Source organism: Hemicordylus capensis, chromosome 6, assembly GCF_027244095.1.
Source record: "Hemicordylus capensis ecotype Gifberg chromosome 6, rHemCap1.1.pri, whole genome shotgun sequence".
NCBI classification, from domain to species: domain Eukaryota; kingdom Metazoa; phylum Chordata; class Lepidosauria; order Squamata; family Cordylidae; genus Hemicordylus; species Hemicordylus capensis.
The window spans coordinates 171364150-171384745 of NC_069662.1; the positions used below are offsets into that span (position 1 = coordinate 171364150).

The 20596-nt window shown below is 51.7% G+C and overlaps 1 protein-coding gene across 1 annotated transcript; it reads right to left on the reverse strand.

Annotated features, from left to right (window-relative positions):
* Nucleotides 1–17552: 17552 nt before the first annotated feature.
* LOC128330277 (late histone H2B.L4) lies at nt 17553–19348 on the reverse strand. Its single transcript, XM_053262871.1, has 2 exons — nt 19223–19348; nt 17553–17821 (listed from the first exon to the last, which is right to left on the reverse strand). The coding sequence occupies exons 1-2, from the start codon at nt 19346–19348 to the stop codon at nt 17585–17587; spliced, it is 363 nt and encodes a 120-aa protein (XP_053118846.1). The 3' UTR covers nt 17553–17584.
* Between the last annotated feature and the right edge of the window lie 1248 nt (nt 19349–20596).

Sequence of the window (20596 nt, forward strand, 5' to 3'; positions counted from 1 at the left end):
GCACCTAATTCCCAGTACTGGTGTGTGTCACCTCTTCCTTCATATCAGCACAAGCACCTGTTCTGCTAAAGACAGGAGGACCCCCCACCCGCCTCACACAAGCCGGAACAAATGGAATAAAACCCCTTGGTAACTTCCAGTGCAGCTGACTTCATTATCAAAACTTCAGTTCCTTGGCTCAAGTTTGAACCAAGATTGGTTTCCTGTCCTGGAACAAGATCTTCCTAGCAGTATCATCACCGCTGCTGTGAATTGTCACTGGGTTTCTCCCACAGGTATGTAAGCTTCATACCCACTGGACCACTTGCTCCCCCCTTCACCCCTGTGTGTGTGTGTGTGCGCGCACACACACACACACACACACACACACACAGAGTTTCTATTCCCCCCTCTTCACTCTCTCTGCAAACCTGAGTAGGACATACACCTGGACAGAGGCAGCAACCTTTCTCAGGGGTTCCAAGTGGGCAGAGGCCACGAAAGCTTCTGCTGTGCTCCAGCCACTGCTGGGCTATCAGGGTCCTACTCCATAGAGATAGTGGGCACAACAGAAACATGGTGGGACAATGAGAACCAGTGGAAACATGTTCTCCCTAGATATAAACTCTACAGAAAGGACAGGGAGGGGCTCCTTGGAGGTGGAGTAGCACTGAATTTTAAAGAAGGGATAGAATCTCACAAGCTAGAAAACCTAGGTGGACCGGAGTCCTCCATAGAAACCCTGTGGGTGACAATACAAGGCCTGAAAGGGAACGTGCTACTGGGGACGTGTTTTTGCCCTCCAGATTATTTATTTATTTACATTTTATATCCCGCTCTTCCTCCAAGGAGCCCTGAGCAGTATACTACATACTTAAGTTTCTCCTCACAACAACCCTGTGAAGTAGGTTAGGCTGAGAGAGAAGTGACTGGCCCAGAGTCACCCAGCTAGTCTCATGGCTGAATGGGGATTTGAACTTGGGTCTCCCAGGTCCTAGTCCAGCACTCTAACCCCAAAAACTTGCATATGAGCAGTTCATGCTCTCTCCCACAATTGGCCCCCGGCCATGTCTTTGCTGTTATAACTGAGCTCTTCCACTTCCTTGCACCAATAATGTAATCAATTTGATTTCTGTGTACTCCTTTGGTTTTGTCTGCCACTTTGGTTGTTTGAAGAATGTGTTAGCAATGAAGAGATCATTGGCCAGGCAAAAATTAATAAGTTGTTCTCCTGCTTCATTTCTGTTTCCTAGGCCATACATTCCGACTGTGTTTTCCTCCTTATCATTTCCAACTTTGGCATTCCAGTCTCCAACCACCAGCAGCACATCTTGCTTGCATGTTCTGTCAATTTCAGACTGAAATTGACAGCGTAAAATTCATCAACTTCCTTTTCTTCTGCATTAGTCGTTGGGGCATAGACTTGAAAAGCTGTCATGTTAAAAGGTTGTCCATGAAATTTAATTGATATTAGTTGGTCACTGACCGCATTGTACCTAAGTTCTGTCATTGCTATATCCTTCCTGACTATTTAATTTTAATTAATTAATTAATTAATTAATTAATTAATTAATACATTTATATCCCACTCTTCCTCCAAGGAGCCCAGAGCGGTGTACTACATACGTGAGTTTCTTCTCACAACAAGCCTGTGAAGTAGGTGAGGCTGAGAGAGAAGTGACTGGCCCAGAGTCACCCACCTAGTATCATGGCTGGATGGGGATTTGAACTCGGGTCTCCGCGGTCCTAGTCCAGCACTCTAACTACTACACCACGCTGGCTCTATGAAAGCAACACTGTTCCTTCTTTGGGTTTTGTGTCCTGAGTAGTAAACGGTATGATTTTCTGATGGAAAGTGTCCTATTCCAGTCCACTTGAATTCACTGATGCCCAAGATGTCAATCTGTAGTCGATTCATTTCATCTTTCACTGTGTTGAGCTTTCCCATATTTATGTTTCTTACATTCCACATTCCCATTGTAATTCTGTCTTTGCAGCTTCTGATTTTCCCCCCTGCATGGCAACATCAGCTGCTAGACATCCAAAAGGCTTTAGTCTAACTGCATCATAAACACCATCGGTACTCCCTCAGTTCTTCCTCAGTAGCATATTGAGTACCATCCGACTGGAGGGGCCATCATCCTGCACTACATCGACAATCATTCTATTTTGTCTATCCATGTGGTTTTCTTGGTAAAATACAGGAGTGGTTTACCATTGCCTTCTCCTGTGCTGTATGAAATGATGCCTTTGTCATTGTCACTAAAGTGACTCTCCTTCCTAGATCACTGCTGCCCAATAGAGGTGCCTGCTTGCTTTAGCTGGGCAGCTGGAATGACCTTCACACTTTGGGTGACCCTACTGGGAGTAGACCTCCCGGCATTCTTGGCTCATCCCTCCCAGGAAAACCCCTCCTGCCACAATGAGGCAGCATAGCAGGACTTGGAGGTGGGGAGTGTTCCTGGGTGGGATGAGTGAAGTATGCCGAGTTTACATACAGGTTTACATACAGCATTGTAAACCTGAAACATCACATAAGCTGTGGCTGTGTTAATGCCACGTTGCTGTTCCCGTATGCAAGATGGTGTCAAAACCCAGAACATCGGAATGCTCACAAGCCTATATGCAGTGAAACAATTTTAAGTTGCCATCTGGAAAGCACCAAGAAGGATATAAGGGAGGCAAAAAGAGTTTGAGGAATATGTAGTTTAAAGCATCAAGGGAATTAAAAAAAACTTCTTTAAATACATCAGAAGTAGGAAACCTGCCAGGGATGCAGTTGGACCTTTAGATGATGAGTAAAAGGGATTCTTAATGATATGGAGATGGCAGAGAAGCTAAATGAGTTATTTGCATCTGTCTTCACTGCAGAGGATACTGAGTGTATACCTGTGCCTGAACTGAGCTTCTCAGGGACAGAGGCTAAAGAACTGAGTAAGATAGAGGTGAGGAGAGATGACCTTCTAGACTGTCTGGAAAAATTAAAAGTTAACAAATCACCAGGGCCAGATGGCATCCACCCAGGAGTCCTTAAAGAACGTAAATGTGAAATTGCTGACTCCTTGCAAAAATATATAACTTATCCCTGTACTGTGAGGCTGTGATCCGCATTCGTTGGCAGATGGTAGGCAGTGAGTCCTCAGCCTTAATCTGACCCTTGGTGACTCAGGGCGGGCTCTACAATTGCTTACTCAGTACTGATTCAATAGAAAGACTTACGCTCCCTCTTTTTTACTGCTCCTTATAGTCTTTAGTCTGGCTGTTATTGCGTTTTATTACTCAGGCTTCTATGTATTTCTGTCTTCTCATGTCTTTTAATCTTTTTACATCCATTTCTATCCCCCGCCCCTTATGCCTTTTATGCATTTTTATGACTCTTACTACTTTTCAGGCTTTTATGCCTTCATGCTTCTGGTGTATTATCTACTACTTTTAGTATTTTTAGTACCATTCTATATGTAATCACTTTTTAACTACTCTCACTTTTAACATGTAATCACCCTTATATTTTATGCTGGTCTATGACCGTAATAAAGATTGATTGATTGATAGAACTTATCCCTACCATCTGTACCGGAGGACTGGCAAATAGCCAATGTAACTCCCTCCAAGGAGGGATCCGGAAAATTACAGGCCAGTTAGCTTAAGGTCTATTGCAGGTCAATTGATTGAGAACATCCTCAAGGATTATTATTATTATTATTATTATTATTATTATTATTAAAACTTTTATACCGCACTTCCAAAAGGCTCAGGGCGGTTTACATTAAAACACCTTAAAATCAGTTAATAATTAAAATAAAAATTATAAAACATAACAATGATTAACAATTAAAAACATCATAAAACTACAATTAAACAATCAATTTAAAAACAAATTTTTTAAAAAGCTGAGAAAGCCTGGCTGAAGAGATGTGTTTTCAGGTGTTTTCTGAAAATTGCAAGAGATGGGGAGGATCGTATCTCAGCAGGGAGCGCATTCCACAATCTCGGGGCAGCAGCCGAAAAGGCCCGTCTCTGTGTAGCCACCAAACGAGTTGGTGGCAACTGGAGACGGACCTCCTCAAGTGACCTCAGCGGCCAGTGGGGCTCATAGCGAAGAAGACGCTCTCTTAGATACCCAGGGCCTAAGCCGTTTAGGGCTTTATAAGTAATAACTAGCACTTTGTATTTTGCCCGGAAACCTACTGGCAGCCAGGGTAACTCCATCAACAAAGGAGTAATGTGGTCTCTCCGAGATGACCCAGAGACCAACCTGGCTGCCGCATTCTGGACCAACTGAAGTTTCCGGACTACGTACAAAGGAAGCCCCACGTAGAGCGCATTACAGAAGTCCAGTCTGGAGGTTACCAACAGATGTACCACTGTTTTGAGGTCATTGATCTCGAGAAACGGGCGCAGCTGGCGTATCAGCCGAAGCTGATAGAAAGCACCCCTGGCCACCACCTCAGCCTGAGAAACCAAGGAGAGACGTTGATCCAGAAGTACTCCCAGACTGCGAACCTGTTCCTTTTGGGGAAGTGTGACCCCGTCTAGAACAGGCAGCTCAAAATCGTCTCTAGAGTTCTGACACCGCACAATAAGTACCTCCGTCTTATCTGGATTCAGCTTCAGTTTATTCTCCCTCATCCAGCCCATTACTGCTTCCAGGCAGGCATTTAGGGAGGGTATGCCAACTCCTGAAGAAGCTGACATGGAGAAGTAGATCTGGGTGTCATCAGCATACTAGTAACACCCAGCTCCAAATCCCCTGATGATCTCTCCCAGCGGTTTCATGTAGATGTTAAAAAGCATTGGAGAGAGTATGGAGCCTTAAGGGACACCATACTTAAGCTCAGATTTTGAAGAGCAACAGTCTCCAATCGACACCATCTGGAATCTATCCGAGAGGTAGGAGCGGAACCACTGAAAAACAATGCCTCCCACCCCCAACCCCCTCAGACGTTCCAGAAGGATACTATGGTCGATAGTATCGAAAGCCGCCGAGAGATCCAAGAGGACCAACAGAGTCACACTTCCTCTGTCCATTGCCAATTGGAGATCATCCATCAGGCCGACCAAGGCAGTCTCCACCCCATAGCCCGCCCGAAAACCAGTTTGAAATGGGTCTAGATAATCAGTTTCCTCCAAGACCGCCTGGAGCTGAGAGGCCACCACCCTCTCAATTACCTTGCCCAGCCATGGGAGATTAGAAACTGGCCTATAATTGCTCAACTCTGAGGGATCTAACGCAGGCTTCTTTAGAAGAGGTCTAATAATTGCCTCCTTAAGACAAGGAGGCATCCTGCCCTCCCTCAGAGAAGCATTTATGATTTCTACCAGGCCGCCTACAACAGCCTCCCTGCTAGATAGAACAAGCCATGTTGGACAAGGGTCAAGAGGACAAGTGGTAGGCCTCACCGCTCCAAGCAGCTTGTCCACATCCTCAGGAGTCACAAACTGAAACTGATCCAGCCGAATCGTATAAGAGGGGTTGTCGGACACCTCCAGTTCAGACATCAGATTAATTGTGGAGTCTCCATCTAGGTCGGCCCGAATCTGAGAGATTTTGTCTGCGAAAAATTCATTAAACACATCACAGCGGGTAACTGATGCTTCCAAATTCTGGTTCAAGGGAGAGGGAGCAGATACTAGTCCCCTGACAACCCTGAACAACTCCGCTGGACGTGAATTCGCAGAGGCAATACGGGCAGAAAAGAACCGCTTCTTTGCCGCACGTATCGCCTGAGCATAGATCTTTAAATGTGCTCTATGTCGTAATCTGTCGGATTCGAGTCGAGTTTTTCTCCACTTGTGCTCCAGTCGCCTACCTTGCCGCTTCAGCCCCCGTAGATCTTCCGTATACCAAGGGGCCAATTTTGAAGCAGGTCGGAGGGGACGCTTAGGAGCAATCATGTCTACTGCCCTGGTAAGCAAGTTGTTCCAGTTTTCAACCAGGGCATCAACAGGATCACCTGCAGAGCCAACATTAAATCCCTCCAAGGATCCTTGGAATCCTGCCGGATCCAGTAACCTCTTCGGGCGGACCATTCTAATAGGCCCCTCGCCCCTGCGGAGGTGGGAAGTGGTTGTAAGTCCAACCTTAACCAGATGGTGGTCCGTCCATGACAACGGGGAGATCGAAGGAGTCCCCACCCACAGAGCACCACCCTGATCAGAATAAAAGACCAAATCAAGCGTGTGACCTGCAATATGCGTTGATCCAGAGACCGCTTGGGATAGGCCCATAGTCGTCATGGCTGCTATGAACTCCTGAGCTGCCCCAGACAAATTGGTCCCAAAATGAACATTGAAGTCCCCCAGCACCAAAAGTCTGGGAGACTCCAACGCAAGTTCCGCGACCAAGTCCGTGAGCTCAGTAAGGGATTCCGTTGGGCAGCGGGGCGATCGGTACACCAACAGAAGTTCCAATCTATCCCTGGTCCCCAAACTCAAGTACACACATTTGATATGGTCCGATACCCTAACAGGGACCCTGGTAAGGGAGATGTTATCCTTATAGACCACAGCCACTCCACCTCCCCGACCACGTCCCCTCACCTGCTCCTCTACAGAATATCCTGGAGGGAGAAGCTGGGACCAAACTGGACCACTAGCCTCCCCCAACCAAGTCTCAGTAATACATACCAGGTCGGCCTCTTCATCCATGATCAAATCATGGATGAGTTCTGATTTATTTTGGACCGACCTGGCATTGCAGAGGAGCAAGGTAAGGTTATGTGGGATGTTGGCAGTGCTCCCCGAGGTCAAAGAGCTGGCAGGAGAGCCAGAAAGGGGGACAGCTATTAGATTTCTGACCACCCTTCCCCCGGAACAGCCTGCGGACCTGCCAGCGTTACTTCTTCTATTCCCCACCACCACAGGAATAGCAGCCCCACCTTCAACGAAGGCATTCCCTGGCTCCCCATCTCCAGACAAACCCACACACATTACAACTTCAACCCAACCTCAGCACAACCTAAAACTGATTGAACAGAAGCCTCCCTCTATACAAATGGTTGGACAAAGTGTCCAGCCCTCGCCCTCGTTTCTCCCCCAAAGTGGCTCCCCCAAAGGGGCAACCCCCTTTGGTGTCGTCCCTTCGGTGGTGGGCCCGCCGCCACTGGCAGTCTTCCTATATAGGCTGAGCAGTAAGCTCAGCAGGTGGAACCAGGAAAAAACTGCCCACTCACCCTTACAACCCCAGTCCTGCAAAGCCTCTCCACAAGCAGTCCTGGGAGAAGCAGATGGCAACCAGGGAGGGCAGAAGAGAAGAGGCAAACACCCCAGTCTCTCACCCTGGGGGAAATGGAATCCTCTTCTCCTCTTCTCCAGCAGGCTTCTCCAGCAGGATAAAATAATTAAGCATATAGAAGAACAGGCCCTGCAGAAGAGCCACCAGCATAGCTTCTGCAAAGGGAAATCTTGTATCACCAACTTTTTAGATTTCTTTGAGAGTGTCAACAGATGTGTGGATCAAGGTGATCCAGTTGACATAGTATACCTGGACTTCCAAAAAGCTTTTGACAAGGTTCCCCACCTAAGGCTTTTGAGTAAACTTCGCAGTCATGGGATAAGGGGACAAGTACACGTGTGGATTGCTAACTGGTTGAAGGACAGGAAACAGAGGGTAGGGATCAATGGAGAGTTCTCTAAATGGAATGCAGTAAGAAGTGGGGTCCCCCCCAGGGATCTCTACTGGGAACAGTGATTTATTCATCAACTAGCTGGCCCTGGAGCAGAGCATCTGTGCCTCTAGTTCTCCCTTGTCCTCGGCCCCTTGTTATCAGCCCTGCCCCCCCTCCAATTTTCTCTCTCTCTGGCCGGCTGCCTGGCCAGCAGCTTTTTCCAGGTGTCCACCACATTCTTCCTCCCTCCCTTCCACTGTCGCTTTCTCTGCCCACCCACCTGCCCATTCACTGGCCTGTCTGTTGGCCTTCGGTCCAGTTGGGCCTTCCCCTTCTGGCGCAGTGGCTATTTGGGAGGCTGCAGCATGCTCAGGGCCCTTGTGGCCCCCTAACATGGGGGAGGCAAAGAGACAGGGATCAGATGTCCTCTTACACCACTTCTGATCTTTTTTGGTGCAAGAACGGAAGTCTTCTGGAGTAGGGAGTCCTGATAAATGCCTGCCCTTTCCACATCCTAGAGGTGGCCTGAGAAATTACTATGATCTGCGTGGCCTGGGTAATCGCAGGCCATGCAGAGGCCCATTGTGCGGGTGTGGTGGCCTCCAAAATGGCCACCACACCAGAAGGGGGAGGCCCGAACGGGCTGAGGACCGGCCAGTTAGGAGGCTGGCGGGGGACCGGCAAGGAGGCTGGCGGGGGGAGGGGGGATCCCTGCGGATCCTGCCCCCACCTAGAGGAAGTCCCCCAGAGGGAGTAGATTGAGATTTTCTTAATGAAAGGCGGGGTATAAATTTAACAATAAGATAAGTAAGTAAGTAAGTAAGTAAATGATTTAGAAATTGTTTTTTCAAAAAATCACGAACCCCTTGTAGGGTTCGGTCCAAAGTTGGACTGAACAGCAGGTGGTTCGGTTTGATGTTGAACACATTTGACATCAAACCTGTTTGTACACCACTACATTGCAGTAATCCAGTTTGGAGGTTACAAGCATATGTACCACTATTCTGAGATCCTTTATCTCAAGAAATGGACACAGCTGGTGTATCCGCCAAAGCTGATATAAGTCACTTCTGTCCACTGCCTCAACCTGGGACATCAGAGAGAGGGGCTTGGATCCATAGACTGCATACTTGTTCCTTTAGAGGAAGTGTGACCCCATCCAGAACTATCAGATCAAAATCATCTCCCGAGTTTCGAATTCGATCCCCCACAATGAGTACCTCTGTCTTATCTGGATTCAGTCTCATGTTATTATCTCTCATCCAGCCCATCACTGCCTCCAGGCAGACATTTAGGGAAGTTATTCTTATTCTTCTTTCACCCGATGAGGTTGACATGGAGAACTAGATTTGGGTGTCATCAGTATACTGACAGCACCCTGCACCAAATCCTAATGATCTCTCCCAAAGGTTTCATGTAGGTGTTAAACATCACAGACAATATGAAGCCCTGAGGGACACCATACAAAAGTTTAGATTCCGAAGAACCGCCTACAAGTGATGTCGGAGATGAACTTCCAGTGCATCGACCTTTTGCACCAACTGTCCTAATGACCACTAGGGGCCTTGGGAGTAGAGACAGTTAGTCAGGGTCTCCCTCTCTGTCCCTACTCTATGACCCCTGAACTGACTCTGCAGCACTTCCTGTGCTGAGTCACAAGCCTTCCTTTCCTCCTAGAAAGCAGATGGAAACATCTCTCTCTCTCTCTCCTTACCTATCCATTATGTAGTCCTTTAGATTAGAGATAGGTCTTTCCTATCTAAGTGTATTTAACCAATAAATATTTAGTGTTTAGTCATACAAGGATCTCCATGTGTTTTCTCTAAATAGCTGCAATATCCAAACCATCCTCTGCGACCTACTCTGTCACTGGAGTGTGTGCTCATTCCTTAGTGCTCTGCTCTTTTACCCATTGTGGGTAAAAATCAACAACCTCTAACAGGGACACTATCTGGAACCTGCCCAACAGTTAGGAACGGAACCACTGCCAAGCGGTGCCTCCCACTCCCAACCCCTCAGACCTTCCAGAAGGATACTATGCCAAGAGGTCCAAAAGGACCAACAGAGTCACACTTCCTCTGTGTGACTAACCCTAACCCTAACCTAACCCTAACCCTCCCATTCCCAATTGGAGATCATCCAGCAGGCTGATCAAGGCAGTCTCCACCCCATAGCCTGCCTGAAAGCCAGTCTGAAATGGGTCTAGATAATCAGTTTCCTCCAAGACCACCTGGAACTGGGAGGCCACCACCCTCTCAATCACCTTGCCCAACCATGAAAGGTTCGAGGCAGGCCTATAGTTGCTTAACTCTGAGGAATCCAAAGCAGGCTTCTTCAGAAGAGGTCTAATAATGGCCTCCTGAAGGCAAGGAGGCATCCTGCCCTCCCTCAGAGAAGCATTTATGATCTCTTCCAGGCCTGCTGCAACAACCCGCTGCCAGACAGTATAAGCTCTGTTGGGCAAGGGTCAAGAGGACAGGTGGTGGGCCGCACCATTCCCATCAGCTGGACTGGGTGGGCTGATCCAGCAGAGCTCTTCTTATGTCATGAGGACTGCAGTCCAGACTTGCTGCCAGTGGCCAGCTTGGCAGTTGCTCTTGGCTGGAGGCCGCAATGGAAAGTCTGCCCTTGGTTTCACTGGAGAGCAGCAGGGCAGCCAGGACAGAGCAGAGATGCCCCAGTCAGTGGGAGAAGCAGCCCAACCAAACCCCCAGCTAAAGGCCCCTGGGCTGTGCAGCCCTCAGAGGCACGTTTCTGGGGGGTACAGAGGCCTTCCACATTGCCCCTTCCCCCCTCCACTGGTGCCATTAGTTGGGAAGTGCAGTTCTCTCCTTGCTCTGCAGGTTAGCAGCTCTCTGGGGAGGACCTCCTCCCTCCGCAGATACCTGGGTCACTTGAAGCATCCTGGGGACTCGGCCTCTGTGGTTCCCCTGAGAACTGGGCACAGGGAGGGACCCCTTTTCAAGTGGCAATTCTCCTATAATTTAACCAGGGGAGAGCAACTGACCCTATCCAACCCAGCACAGGGATTAACATTTTGATTTAGGAGTCTGGTGGGCTGGAAGTTCCCAAGAGGTTGTATTCTGTTTGTTCTGGCTTGTGCGAGTTGAGCGGAACAGACCTTCCCATCATCACCCACCGGTGTTCTTTGGCCGCCTCCTTGCCATGTTTCTCTGACAGTATAGAAGCCGGCCCTGGACTTGCCACAGACTCTGCCCTTGGCTTTTTGCAGCCATTTAGCGACCCTAAATGGAGAATGCCTCCTACATCGGATGAGAACAGCCCTGCTGGATCAGGCCCCCCCAAGGAAGCCCATCTAGTCCAGCCTCCTGTTTCACACGGTGGCCCCCCACCAGATGCCGCTGGGAGCCCACAGGCAGGAGCTGAAAGGGGCACACCCTCTCTTCTGCACCTTTCCCAGTTCTACAATGTCCCTCTACACTGGCTGCCGATAGGTTTCCAGGCAAAACACAAGGTGCTTGTTATTATCTACAAAGCCCTAAACAGCTTGGGCCCTGCTAGGTATTTAAGAGAACGTCTTCTTCACCATGAGCCCCACCACCCATTGAGATCATCAGGGGAGGTCCGTCTGCATTTGCCACCGCCTGGGCTGCTGGCTACTCAGGAACAGGCCTTCTCCTCTGCTGCCCTGAAGCTTTGGAATGCACGCCCTGCTGAAATAAGAGCCTCCTCATCTCTGACAACTTTTTAAATGTCTCTAAAGATGCATCTGTTCACCCAGACCCTTAATTAAATACAGTTTTAATAGTTTTAAATTTTTAAATTGTTGTAATGTTTTAACTTTTCTGTTATTTTTTGTTGTAAACCACCCAGATTTGGGTGGTATAAAATATGTATAATAAATAAATATTGACAGACTGGTCCTCAATGGATTTATCTAAACCCCTCTGAAAGCCATCCAGGCTGTTGGTTGTTACCACATCTTGTGGCAGAGAATTCCATAGGTTAGTTATGCTTAGAAGAATAACAGATAAGCTTTGCCAAAGTGGATTATCACCTGCCCTACTGTTGGAGACCAGTGAAAGTGAAGCCCACAGAATGGTGAGACACAGAGTGTACCGCTTTTCTACAAATCACTTTATACTTATACAAACTGAAATTGAATCGGATAAGACAGAGGTACTGCTGGTCAGTAGGAGAGCCAATTGGGATGAGGAGATTTTACCGGTTCTGGGTGGGGTTGCACTCCTTTTGAAGGAGCAAGTACGCAGCTTGGGGGTACTACTGGACCTGGCTCTGCTTTTGGAAGCTCAGGTGGAGGCGGTGGCCAGGGGTGCCTTTGCACGGCTTTGGCTAGTGCGCCAGCTGTGTCCCTTTCTCGAGAAGACAGATCTGGCCACGGTTACCCACGCCTTAGTCACGTCGCAGCTGGATTACTGTAACGCGCTCTACGTGGGGCTGCCCTTGAAGAATATCCGGAAACTGCAGCTAGTGCAAAACACGGCAGCGAGGGTTCTATCCGGAGCTGCCCGTTGGGAACATATCACCCCCATTTTGAAAGAGCTGCACTGGCTGCCGGTTCGTTTCCGGGTCCAAATCAAGGTGCTGGTTTTGACCTTTAAAGCCCTTAACGGTTTGGGCCCAGGGTATTTGAGGGACCGCCTGCTCCCAAGGGTTGCTGCCCACTTGACTAGGACATCTGGGGGGGGGCCCTGCTCCGGGTGCTGACAATGAGGGAGGCCCGGCTGTCGTGCACTCGGGACAGGGCCTTCTCTGTTGCTGCCCCTAGACTCTGGAATGCTCTCCCAGTGGCCATTCGTTCCTCGGACTCCATCACAGCTTTTAGAAAGCTTTTAAAGACTTGGCTTTTTACCCAGGCTTTTACATAATCGTCTTTTTACTGCTGTTCTTGTGTGTTTTTATCTGTTGTCTTGTTTTTATGCCTGTTTTTAGCTTGATGTTTTTACTGCTTTTTACTGTATGTTTTTAATTTTTGTAAACCGCCTTGGGGTTTTCTTTTAACGAAAGGCGGTATAAAAATGTAAAAATATAAATAAATAAATAAATAAAATACTAAGGTGGATCTTGCTCCAGCACCATATTTATTTACGAACACCTTAAGTGAATTTCAATGGGCCTTTTCTAGAGCCAACGTCTTTCCATCGGCTTTACTTTATGGGAAATACCTACAGTTACCTTATGAAGAACGGAAATGCCCTTGTGGTCAGGTGGTTGAAACTATGGCCCATATCTTATTGAAGTGCCCAGTTTATCAGGATATCAGGCATCGATTAATTGGTCCATTATTAAAAGACCTGATGGGAAAAGCCGGTGATCGTGTGGTAAGGCACTTATTAGATGACAAGGATACAACAATTTCTGTTGTAGTAGCCAAGTTCTGTTATGTGGCTTCTAGATTAAGGAGCTCAAAGGAATAGAGTTTATATGGTTCTTGCGATGTTAAATATATGTACCTGTATTTGGTTTTTAGTGACCAACTGGTCTTTTATCTAAAGTTTCAGTTCTTATGGAAAGTTCATTCTTTTTCAATTTCTTGTTAACAGTTTTGTAATTTTTGGTCAAAGACCATAAATAAAAAAAATTCATTCAGATTAATTATGCATTGTATGAAAAAGTAAATCTAGGACCAACAAACGGAAGTACTTTTTCACACAACGCATAATCAACTTGTGGAATTCTCTGCCATGAGATGCAGTGACAGCCAACAACCTGGATGGCTTTAAGAGGGGTTTGGATGACTTCATGGAGGAGAGGTCTATCAACAGTTACTAGTCGGAGGGCTGTGGGCCACCTCCAGCCTCCAAGGCAGGATGCCTCTGAGTCCCAGTTGCAGGGGAGTAACAGCAGGAGAGAGGGCATGCCCTCAACTCCTGCCTGCTGCTTCCAGCGGCACCTGGTGGGTCACTGTGTGAAACAGGTTGCTGGACTAGATGGACCTTGGGCCTGATCCAGCAGGGCTGTTCTTACAGTGAGGGAAATAAGTATTGGATCCCCTGCTGATTTTGTCCGTTTGCCCTCTGACACAGAAATGACCAGGCTATAATTGGAATGGTAGGTTTATTGTAGCTGTGAGAGACAGTATAACAACAAACAAACCCTCAAAAGCCCAGTGCCCAAAAGTCAGCGATGGATTTGCATTGTAGTGAGGGAAATAAGTATTCGATCCCTTCACAAAAGATGTCTTAGTACTTGGTAGCAAAACCCTTGTTGGCAATCACAGAGGTCAGACGTTTCTTGTAGTTGGCCACCAGGTTTGCACACAACCCAGGAGGAATGTTGTCCCACTCCTCTTTGCAGATCCTCTCCAAGTCAGAAAGGTTTCGAGGCTGATGTTTGGCAACCCGAACCTTCAGCTCCCTCCACAGATTTCCTATGGGATTAAGGTCTGGAGACTGGCTGGGCCACTCCAGGACCTTCATGTGCTTCTTCTGGAGCCACTCCTTTGTTGCCTTGGCTGTGTGTTTTGGGTCGTTGTCATGCTGGAATACCCATCTACGACCCATTCTCAATGCCCTGGCTGAGGGAAGGAGGTGCTCACCCAAGATCTGACGGTACATGGTCCCGTCCATCGTCCCTTCGATGCGGTGAAGGTGTCCTGTCCCCTTAGCAGAAAAACACCCCCAAAGCATCATGTGTCCACCTCCATGTTTGACGGTGGGGATGGTGTTCTTGGGCTCATAGGCAGCATTCCTCCTCCTCCACACACGGCGAGTTGAGTTGATGCCAAAGAGCTCGATTTTGGTCTCATCTGACCACAACACTTTCGCCCAGTTCTCCTCTGGATCATTCAGATGTGCTTTGGCAAACTGCAGACGGGCCTGTACATGTGCTGCCTTGAGCAGGGGGACCTTGCGGGCACTGCAAGATTTCAGTCCTTCACGGCATAGTGTGTTACCAATTGTTTTCTTGGTGACTATGGTTCCAGCTGCCCTGAGATCATTGACAAGTTCCCCCCGTGTCGTTCTGGGCTGCTTTGTCACCGTTCTCATGATCATTGCAACTCCACGAGGTGAGATCTTGCATGGAGCCCCAGACCGAGGGAGATTGACAGTTGTTTTGTGTTTCTTCCATTTGCGAGTTATCGTGCCAACTGTAGTCACCTTCTCACCAAGCTGCTTGGCGATAGTCTTGTAGCCCAGTCCAGCCTTGTGCAGGTCTACAACCTTGTCCCTGACATCCTTCGACAGCTCTTTGGTCTTGGGCATGGTGGTGAGTTTGGAAGCTGAGTGATTGCTTGCTTCTATGGACGGGTGTCTTTTATACAGGTACTGTAACAAGCTGGGATTAGGAGCACTCCCTTACAGAGGGTGTTCCTCATCTCAGCTCGTGACCTGCATATAGTGAAAAGACACCTGGGAGCCTGAAATCTTGCTGGTTGATAGGGGATCGAATACTTCTTTCCCTCACTACAATGCAAATCCATCGCTGACTTTTGGGCACTGGGCTTTTGAGGGTTTGTTTGTTGTTATTCTGTCTCTCACAGCTACAATAAACCTACCATTCCAATTATAGCCTGGTCATTTCTGTGTCAGAGGGCAAACGGACAAAATCAGCAGGGGATCAAATACTTATTTCCCTCACTGTATGTTTGCTGGTCCTAAATTTCCTGGAATCAATTTCATGGGATGACCCATGGTTCTAGTGTTATGTGAGAGGGAGAAAAATTCCCCTCTAACCACTTTCTTCACACCTTGCATGATTTTATAGACCTCTCTCATGTCTCCCCACAGTCGTCTTTTTTTCTAAACTAAAAAGCCGCAGGTGTTGTAGTCTTGCCTCATAAGGAAGGTGCTCTAGGCTCCTGATCATCTTGGTTACCCTCTTCTACAATGTCCTTCTTTAGATGTGGTGACCAGAACTGGATGCAGTACTTCTGGGGTGTCTGCACCATCATTTTGTATAAAGGCATTATAATATTAGCCATTTTATTTTCAGTCCCCTTCCTAATGATCCCTAGCATGGAATTGGCCTTTTTAACATCTGTCGCACATTGAGTCCACACTTTCAAGGCGCTGTCCACCATGCCCCCAAGATCCCTCTCCTGGTCAATCACTGACAATTTTCAGTTTTTTCCAGACAGTACACTGAAAATAATAAGCAAGAGTAATTATTGTTCATCTACCTTACAGGATCGATGTAAATTACCAAGATAATGTCTAAAGTGCTTGCAGTGCCTTCAAGCATGCTGTAAGTAAATTTTGCATTCACCCTCCAAGCTTCATTCAGTGGTTTTTCCCCACAGCCCCAGAACCAAGTACCTTCAGTATAAGAAGAGATCAAGGTATGTGCACATTCCCTCAGGCACCCCCAAGTGAGGAGTTCAGCTCTTGGGCTCACTGCCCCCTCTGCTCTTGTGCAGCCCCACTTCCCCTGGCTCTGTCAGCATCAGTTTCCTCCCCATGAAGGTCAGGGGAGCCCTGAAACTCACAACAGTAGTGGCATACTTGCCTCCCACTCTCCAGGTTTTCCTTACTGCTGCAGTAAGGGGCTATATATAAGGGTGACAGGACGAAGCAAGTGTCGGAGCTGGAAGGGACATGGGAGGTCTTCCAGAGGAGACCTCTGCTGCTCAGTGGAGGAGTTTCCTATCGCATAACTTGTCCCCTTAGCTAAAGAGGGTCTACCCTGGTTGCAAATGAATGGGAGACAAGAGTGTGAGCACTGTAAGAGATTCCCCTCAGGGGATGGAGGCTCTCTGGGAAGAGCAGAAGCTTCCAAGTCCCCTCCCTGGCGGCAGCATCTCCAAGAGAGGGCTGAGAGAGACTCCTGCCTGCAACCTTGGAGAAGCCGCTGCCAGTCTGTGTAGACAATACCGAGCTAGATGGACCAAGGGTCTGACTCAGTCTAGGGCAGCTTCCTATCTTCCTAGACCTTGGGGGCCACAGAGAATGAGTCTGCTCCTCCTCGGTCTAAAAGGCAGCAGCCCAGATCTTAGGAGGAGAGAGGGGCTCGGCTCTCTTCTCCCGTCTTCTCTAGGTTAAGCATACCCAGTTCCCTCAACCATGCCCCAGAGGACTGGATAGATGCAGGACTCTCTTGGTCTTTCATGGGGGTGGCCGTGTTTCCTGAAGGAAGGCAGAGGCCAGCAAGGGAGGGGACCGGCCTTTTCAGGCGCCTCCTGGCTCTTTTGAAAGCCAGGGCAGGAAACTCACAAGACGTTCCAGGAGGCCTGCAGGCGGCGGCTTGTTTCCGCTTTCAGCTGAGCCTGCCCAGGGCTGAGCGATGCTGCTGCTCCAGACCAGCTTGGCAAGAAGTCGCCTGTTGATCGGCGCTCAAGATGCCCAAGCCCTTCTTCTCTCCTTCAAGGCTGACCCAATACCCCACCTGTAGTGCGGGCCTGCAGTCCGCGGCAGAAGAGGGCTGGGAGGGAGCAAAAGGGTGTGTGGGGCGCCCGGAGGCTGCGCAGAAGCGGGCAGAGGAGGCCCTAACATCCCCACACGACGTAGGGGTGCCCAAGCCAATTTGCAAGCGCTCGAACTCTTCCAGGGCGCCAGCAGGGGATACGGACGAACAGAAATCCTGCGCCGGATCCCGCCGCGGGAGGAGCACAGACTGGCACCCTAACCCTAACCCTAACCGGCGGCGGCTCAAGGAGGAAGCCCCCTCGGCAGTCGAAGAGCGGCGGCTGAAGTCGCCAGCGGAGCAGTGGCGTCCTCTGGGAAAGCTCGCAGCAGGACAAGAGCGCGGAGTGTGCGCGCGCGGTCCGCTCCCCGCCCGCCGCCTTAAGTGCTGCTCGCCAGCCTCTCTCCACTACTCCAGCCGGGGGGGGGGGATAAATGCGTCCGGCGCAGCGAAGGAGTCCCGCCTCGACGGGCGCAGGGGCCCCACCCCAGCCCGGCGAAGATGCCCTGGATTTGGGTCCCCCCCTTGGCTGTTGCCTGCCTCTCTCCCTCCCCCGGGCAGCTCGTCCTCCCCCCTCCCCTCCTTCGCCCCACACAGGGAGCCCCCCCCCCAGACAGACTTGCGCTGCTGGCCAGATGCGGGGCCGCTTTATTGGCGGGGCGGGGTGCCGGCCGTCACTTGCTGCCGGTGTACTTGGTGACGGCCTTGGTGCCCTCGGAGACGGCGTGCTTGGCCAGCTCGCCCGGCAGCAGGAGGCGCACGGCGGTCTGCACCTCGCGGCTGGTGATGGTGGAGCGCTTGGTGTACTGCGCCAGGCGGGAGGCCTCGCGGGCCAGGCGCTCGAAGAGGTCGTTGACCAAGGAGTTCATGATGCTCATGGCCTTGGAGAAGACGCCCGTGTCCGGGTGGACCTGCCCGGCAGAGAGAGGAGAGACATGGCGCGCTCTGAGCCCCCTAATCGGGGGCAGAGCCCGCTTGGAAGGCAGCTGGAGCCCCTCCCGCGCGTCTGCAGAGGGACGCTGGCAGGAGAGCGTCAGACTCCCGGCTCGGTTGCTTGCAGCGGTGCCCCGCCGCGCTCCAGGCTGTCAGGGCCGCTGTCCGGGAGTGCTCTGGGCGCAAGCAGGCAGAGGCAGTTGGCGGAGCAGGGAGGGCTCTCCGGCACGGTCGGTTTCCAAAGGGAGGCTGTGGCGGCGGGTGGGCGCACGTGTTGCCGGAAGGGAGACCGGCACCGAGCTGGGGGTCGACTAAGAAGCCCCCCCCCGGCCCCAGAGGCTCTTCCTCCTTCTTCGCCAGCACGGCCTTCTTTCGAGCCTCTTCCCTTACGTTCTGGCAGGCCGAGAAGTGGGACAGCCTCGTCCTCTCCCTACTCCGCCTGCACGGCTTGGCAGGGGAGAATCGACCCGCAGCCTCGAGGCAGTGACAGCCAGGGATGAGCCCTGGAGAGAGGAAACCCTCCCTCGGGGTGGGGGTCCATTCCTCGGGCACCTCCTTGTGCATCCAAGCAGGTAAAAGCGCTTGGTGAAAGAATGCCCAGGAAGTCAGCGCAAGGGAGCGCGCACCAGCAAGTCAGCCTGCGCCCGGCCTGAGCCGGAGGAACTCCAGGAGACAAGATTGTGCCTTATTGCGGGGGGCTGCTCAGCCAGAAACGCAGAGATTCACCCATGCGCCTTGGCCCACCCGAAGGCCTGGGGGAATGAATCTGGGGAAAGGAAGCTTTCACCTCTCATGGTCATCAAGGGAGTCGACTCCTTCACGTGTTCGGAGCCATCCACTGAGCTCTACGCATGTCTGAACCCGTCCAAAGAACGCTTCTGAGAAGGATCGCCAGGTTCGAGCGAGTGCCTGAGTTGGTGTGGCTTGTGCAAAGGTCGCATCCCCATCCCCATCCCCTTCCGTGTATCTGCCAGCAGCAGCAGCAGCAGCAGCAGCACAGAGAAGTCCCATTTCGCCTGGCAGTGCCTCCGCTCGCGCAGACAGCCTGCTCTGGCCCCCCCGAAAGGGAGCGGCGGCGGCGGCGGCGGCGGCGGCGGCGCACCGCAAACAGGCCAACCGGCCGCTGCTTCCTCGAGTCAGGCGCCTCGTCGCCCTCCTGCCAGCCGCCTTCGGCCCCTTGCAGGAAGCCTCCTCCCCAGGCCGGGGCGCGCACCTCGGCTGCCCTCTCGGCACTCGCCCGGAGCCAGACTCGCTCAGGACCTCGCCAGCGGAGAACAGACCCGCCTGGTGCCCCCCGCCCCTTGTCCTCGGCCCGCCCCGCTGTCTCCATTGCCGCCGCGACCTGCCTGCGCTCCGAGGGAGCAGCCTCTCTCGCTCACCTGCTTCAGCACTTTGTAAATGTAGACCGAGTAGGTCTCCTTGCGCCTGGCCTTGCGCTTGCCCCTTTTCCCCCCGCCGGCGGCGGCAGCCTGGCCCCCCCGCTTCTTGGTCGCTTCACCAGCCATCTTGCACAGAGAAGCGGGGCAAGCCTAGCAGCTGGAGCTTCTTATGGAGTGGGGAGGCACCACCTTCCTGAGGAGCTGATCGGCTCCAGGTGTGAACTGAGCCCTGCTCCGGGAAGCCAGGAACCCGGGGCGGGGTGGGTTGTGCCCAGAAGCCGAAGCCACCATGGATTCCCCCCCCCCCGCAATGGGGCTGGATCCCTCCTCCCACCCTCTCCTGAGACCCTCCTCCTGTTCCTCCTCGGGCACTTGACGGAGGGAGGAGGGCAGGCACACCGAGAGGCTGCCGCGGGGAGGGGCCGCCCTCTGCCGCATCCCGCACGCCGAATATGCGTGGGCCGGACGGCGAACCCTCCTTGGCCAGGAGCCCGTCCGAGCCCCGCCCTTGACTGAGGAAGGGGGATGCTGCTTGGCCCAGAGGAGAGGGAAGGGAAAGTGTGCTGTCAAGTCGATTTCGACCCCTGTGGTTTTCTTTGGGTCGAATACAGGAGGAGTTTCCCATTGCCCCCTCCCGCGCAGTGTGAGGCGGTGCCTTTCAGCACCTTCCCATCTCGCTCCTGCCGGAGCTAGGACCAGCGCGGATTCCAGCCGGCAACCTTCTCCTTCCCGGCTGGAGGAGCCCTCCAGAAATGGCTGGCCTCCCGCACCCTCTGGACTGCCCCGGGCGGGGCAAAAGCGAAAGGGAAGAGAGCGGCTCTGTCTGTCTGTCTGTCTGTCTTCCTCCAGCCAGTCGCTGGGTGAGCCAGAGCTGAGCGCGCAAGCAGCGGAGCAGCCGGGCCCGCACAAGCCAAGGGAAGGCTGCTGGGTGGGTCGTCGTCCCGCTGCTGCTGCGGCAGCCCACCGTGGCCACCCCGCCGGCATCCTCGGCCCGATCCGGAGCCCTGACCCCTCGGGGAGACTGGGCGGCGGCAAGAGAGCCCCCCTCCGGGCCGCTCCTCCAAGGCTGGACTCCGCAGCAGGCGAAGGGGCTGAAAGGCCAAGCCCGAGCTCGGCTCAGAGAAGCAGCCTCGCAGATTCCGACGCGGCCACGCTGAAGAAGCCCGCAGAGGCGGCGTTCCTGACGGAGGGTGCTCCAGAGGAAGGCCCCCCAGAAAGGACGGGGAGCGATCTGCTGGAACGGGCAGGCGGCTGCCCCCAAAGCAGAGCGGAGGTGCCGCAGCACTGAGGCGGCCAGGCAGGCTGGAAGATGAGCCTCCTCAGCGAGGAGGAGGAGGAGGAGGAAGGCGGGCCAGCAAGGAGCCACCTCCCCCC

Bases quoted from the DNA above. Each gene is read 5' to 3' on its own strand.
- LOC128330277 (XM_053262871.1), bottom strand. From the start codon at position 19,348: ATGGCTGGTGAAGCGACCAAGAAGCGGGGGGGCCAGGCTGCCGCCGCC. The intron at 17,822-19,222 runs GTGAGCGAGAGA...TCTGCCGGGCAG, and splicing joins TTTACAAAGTGCTGAAGCAG to GTCCACCCGGACACGGGCGT.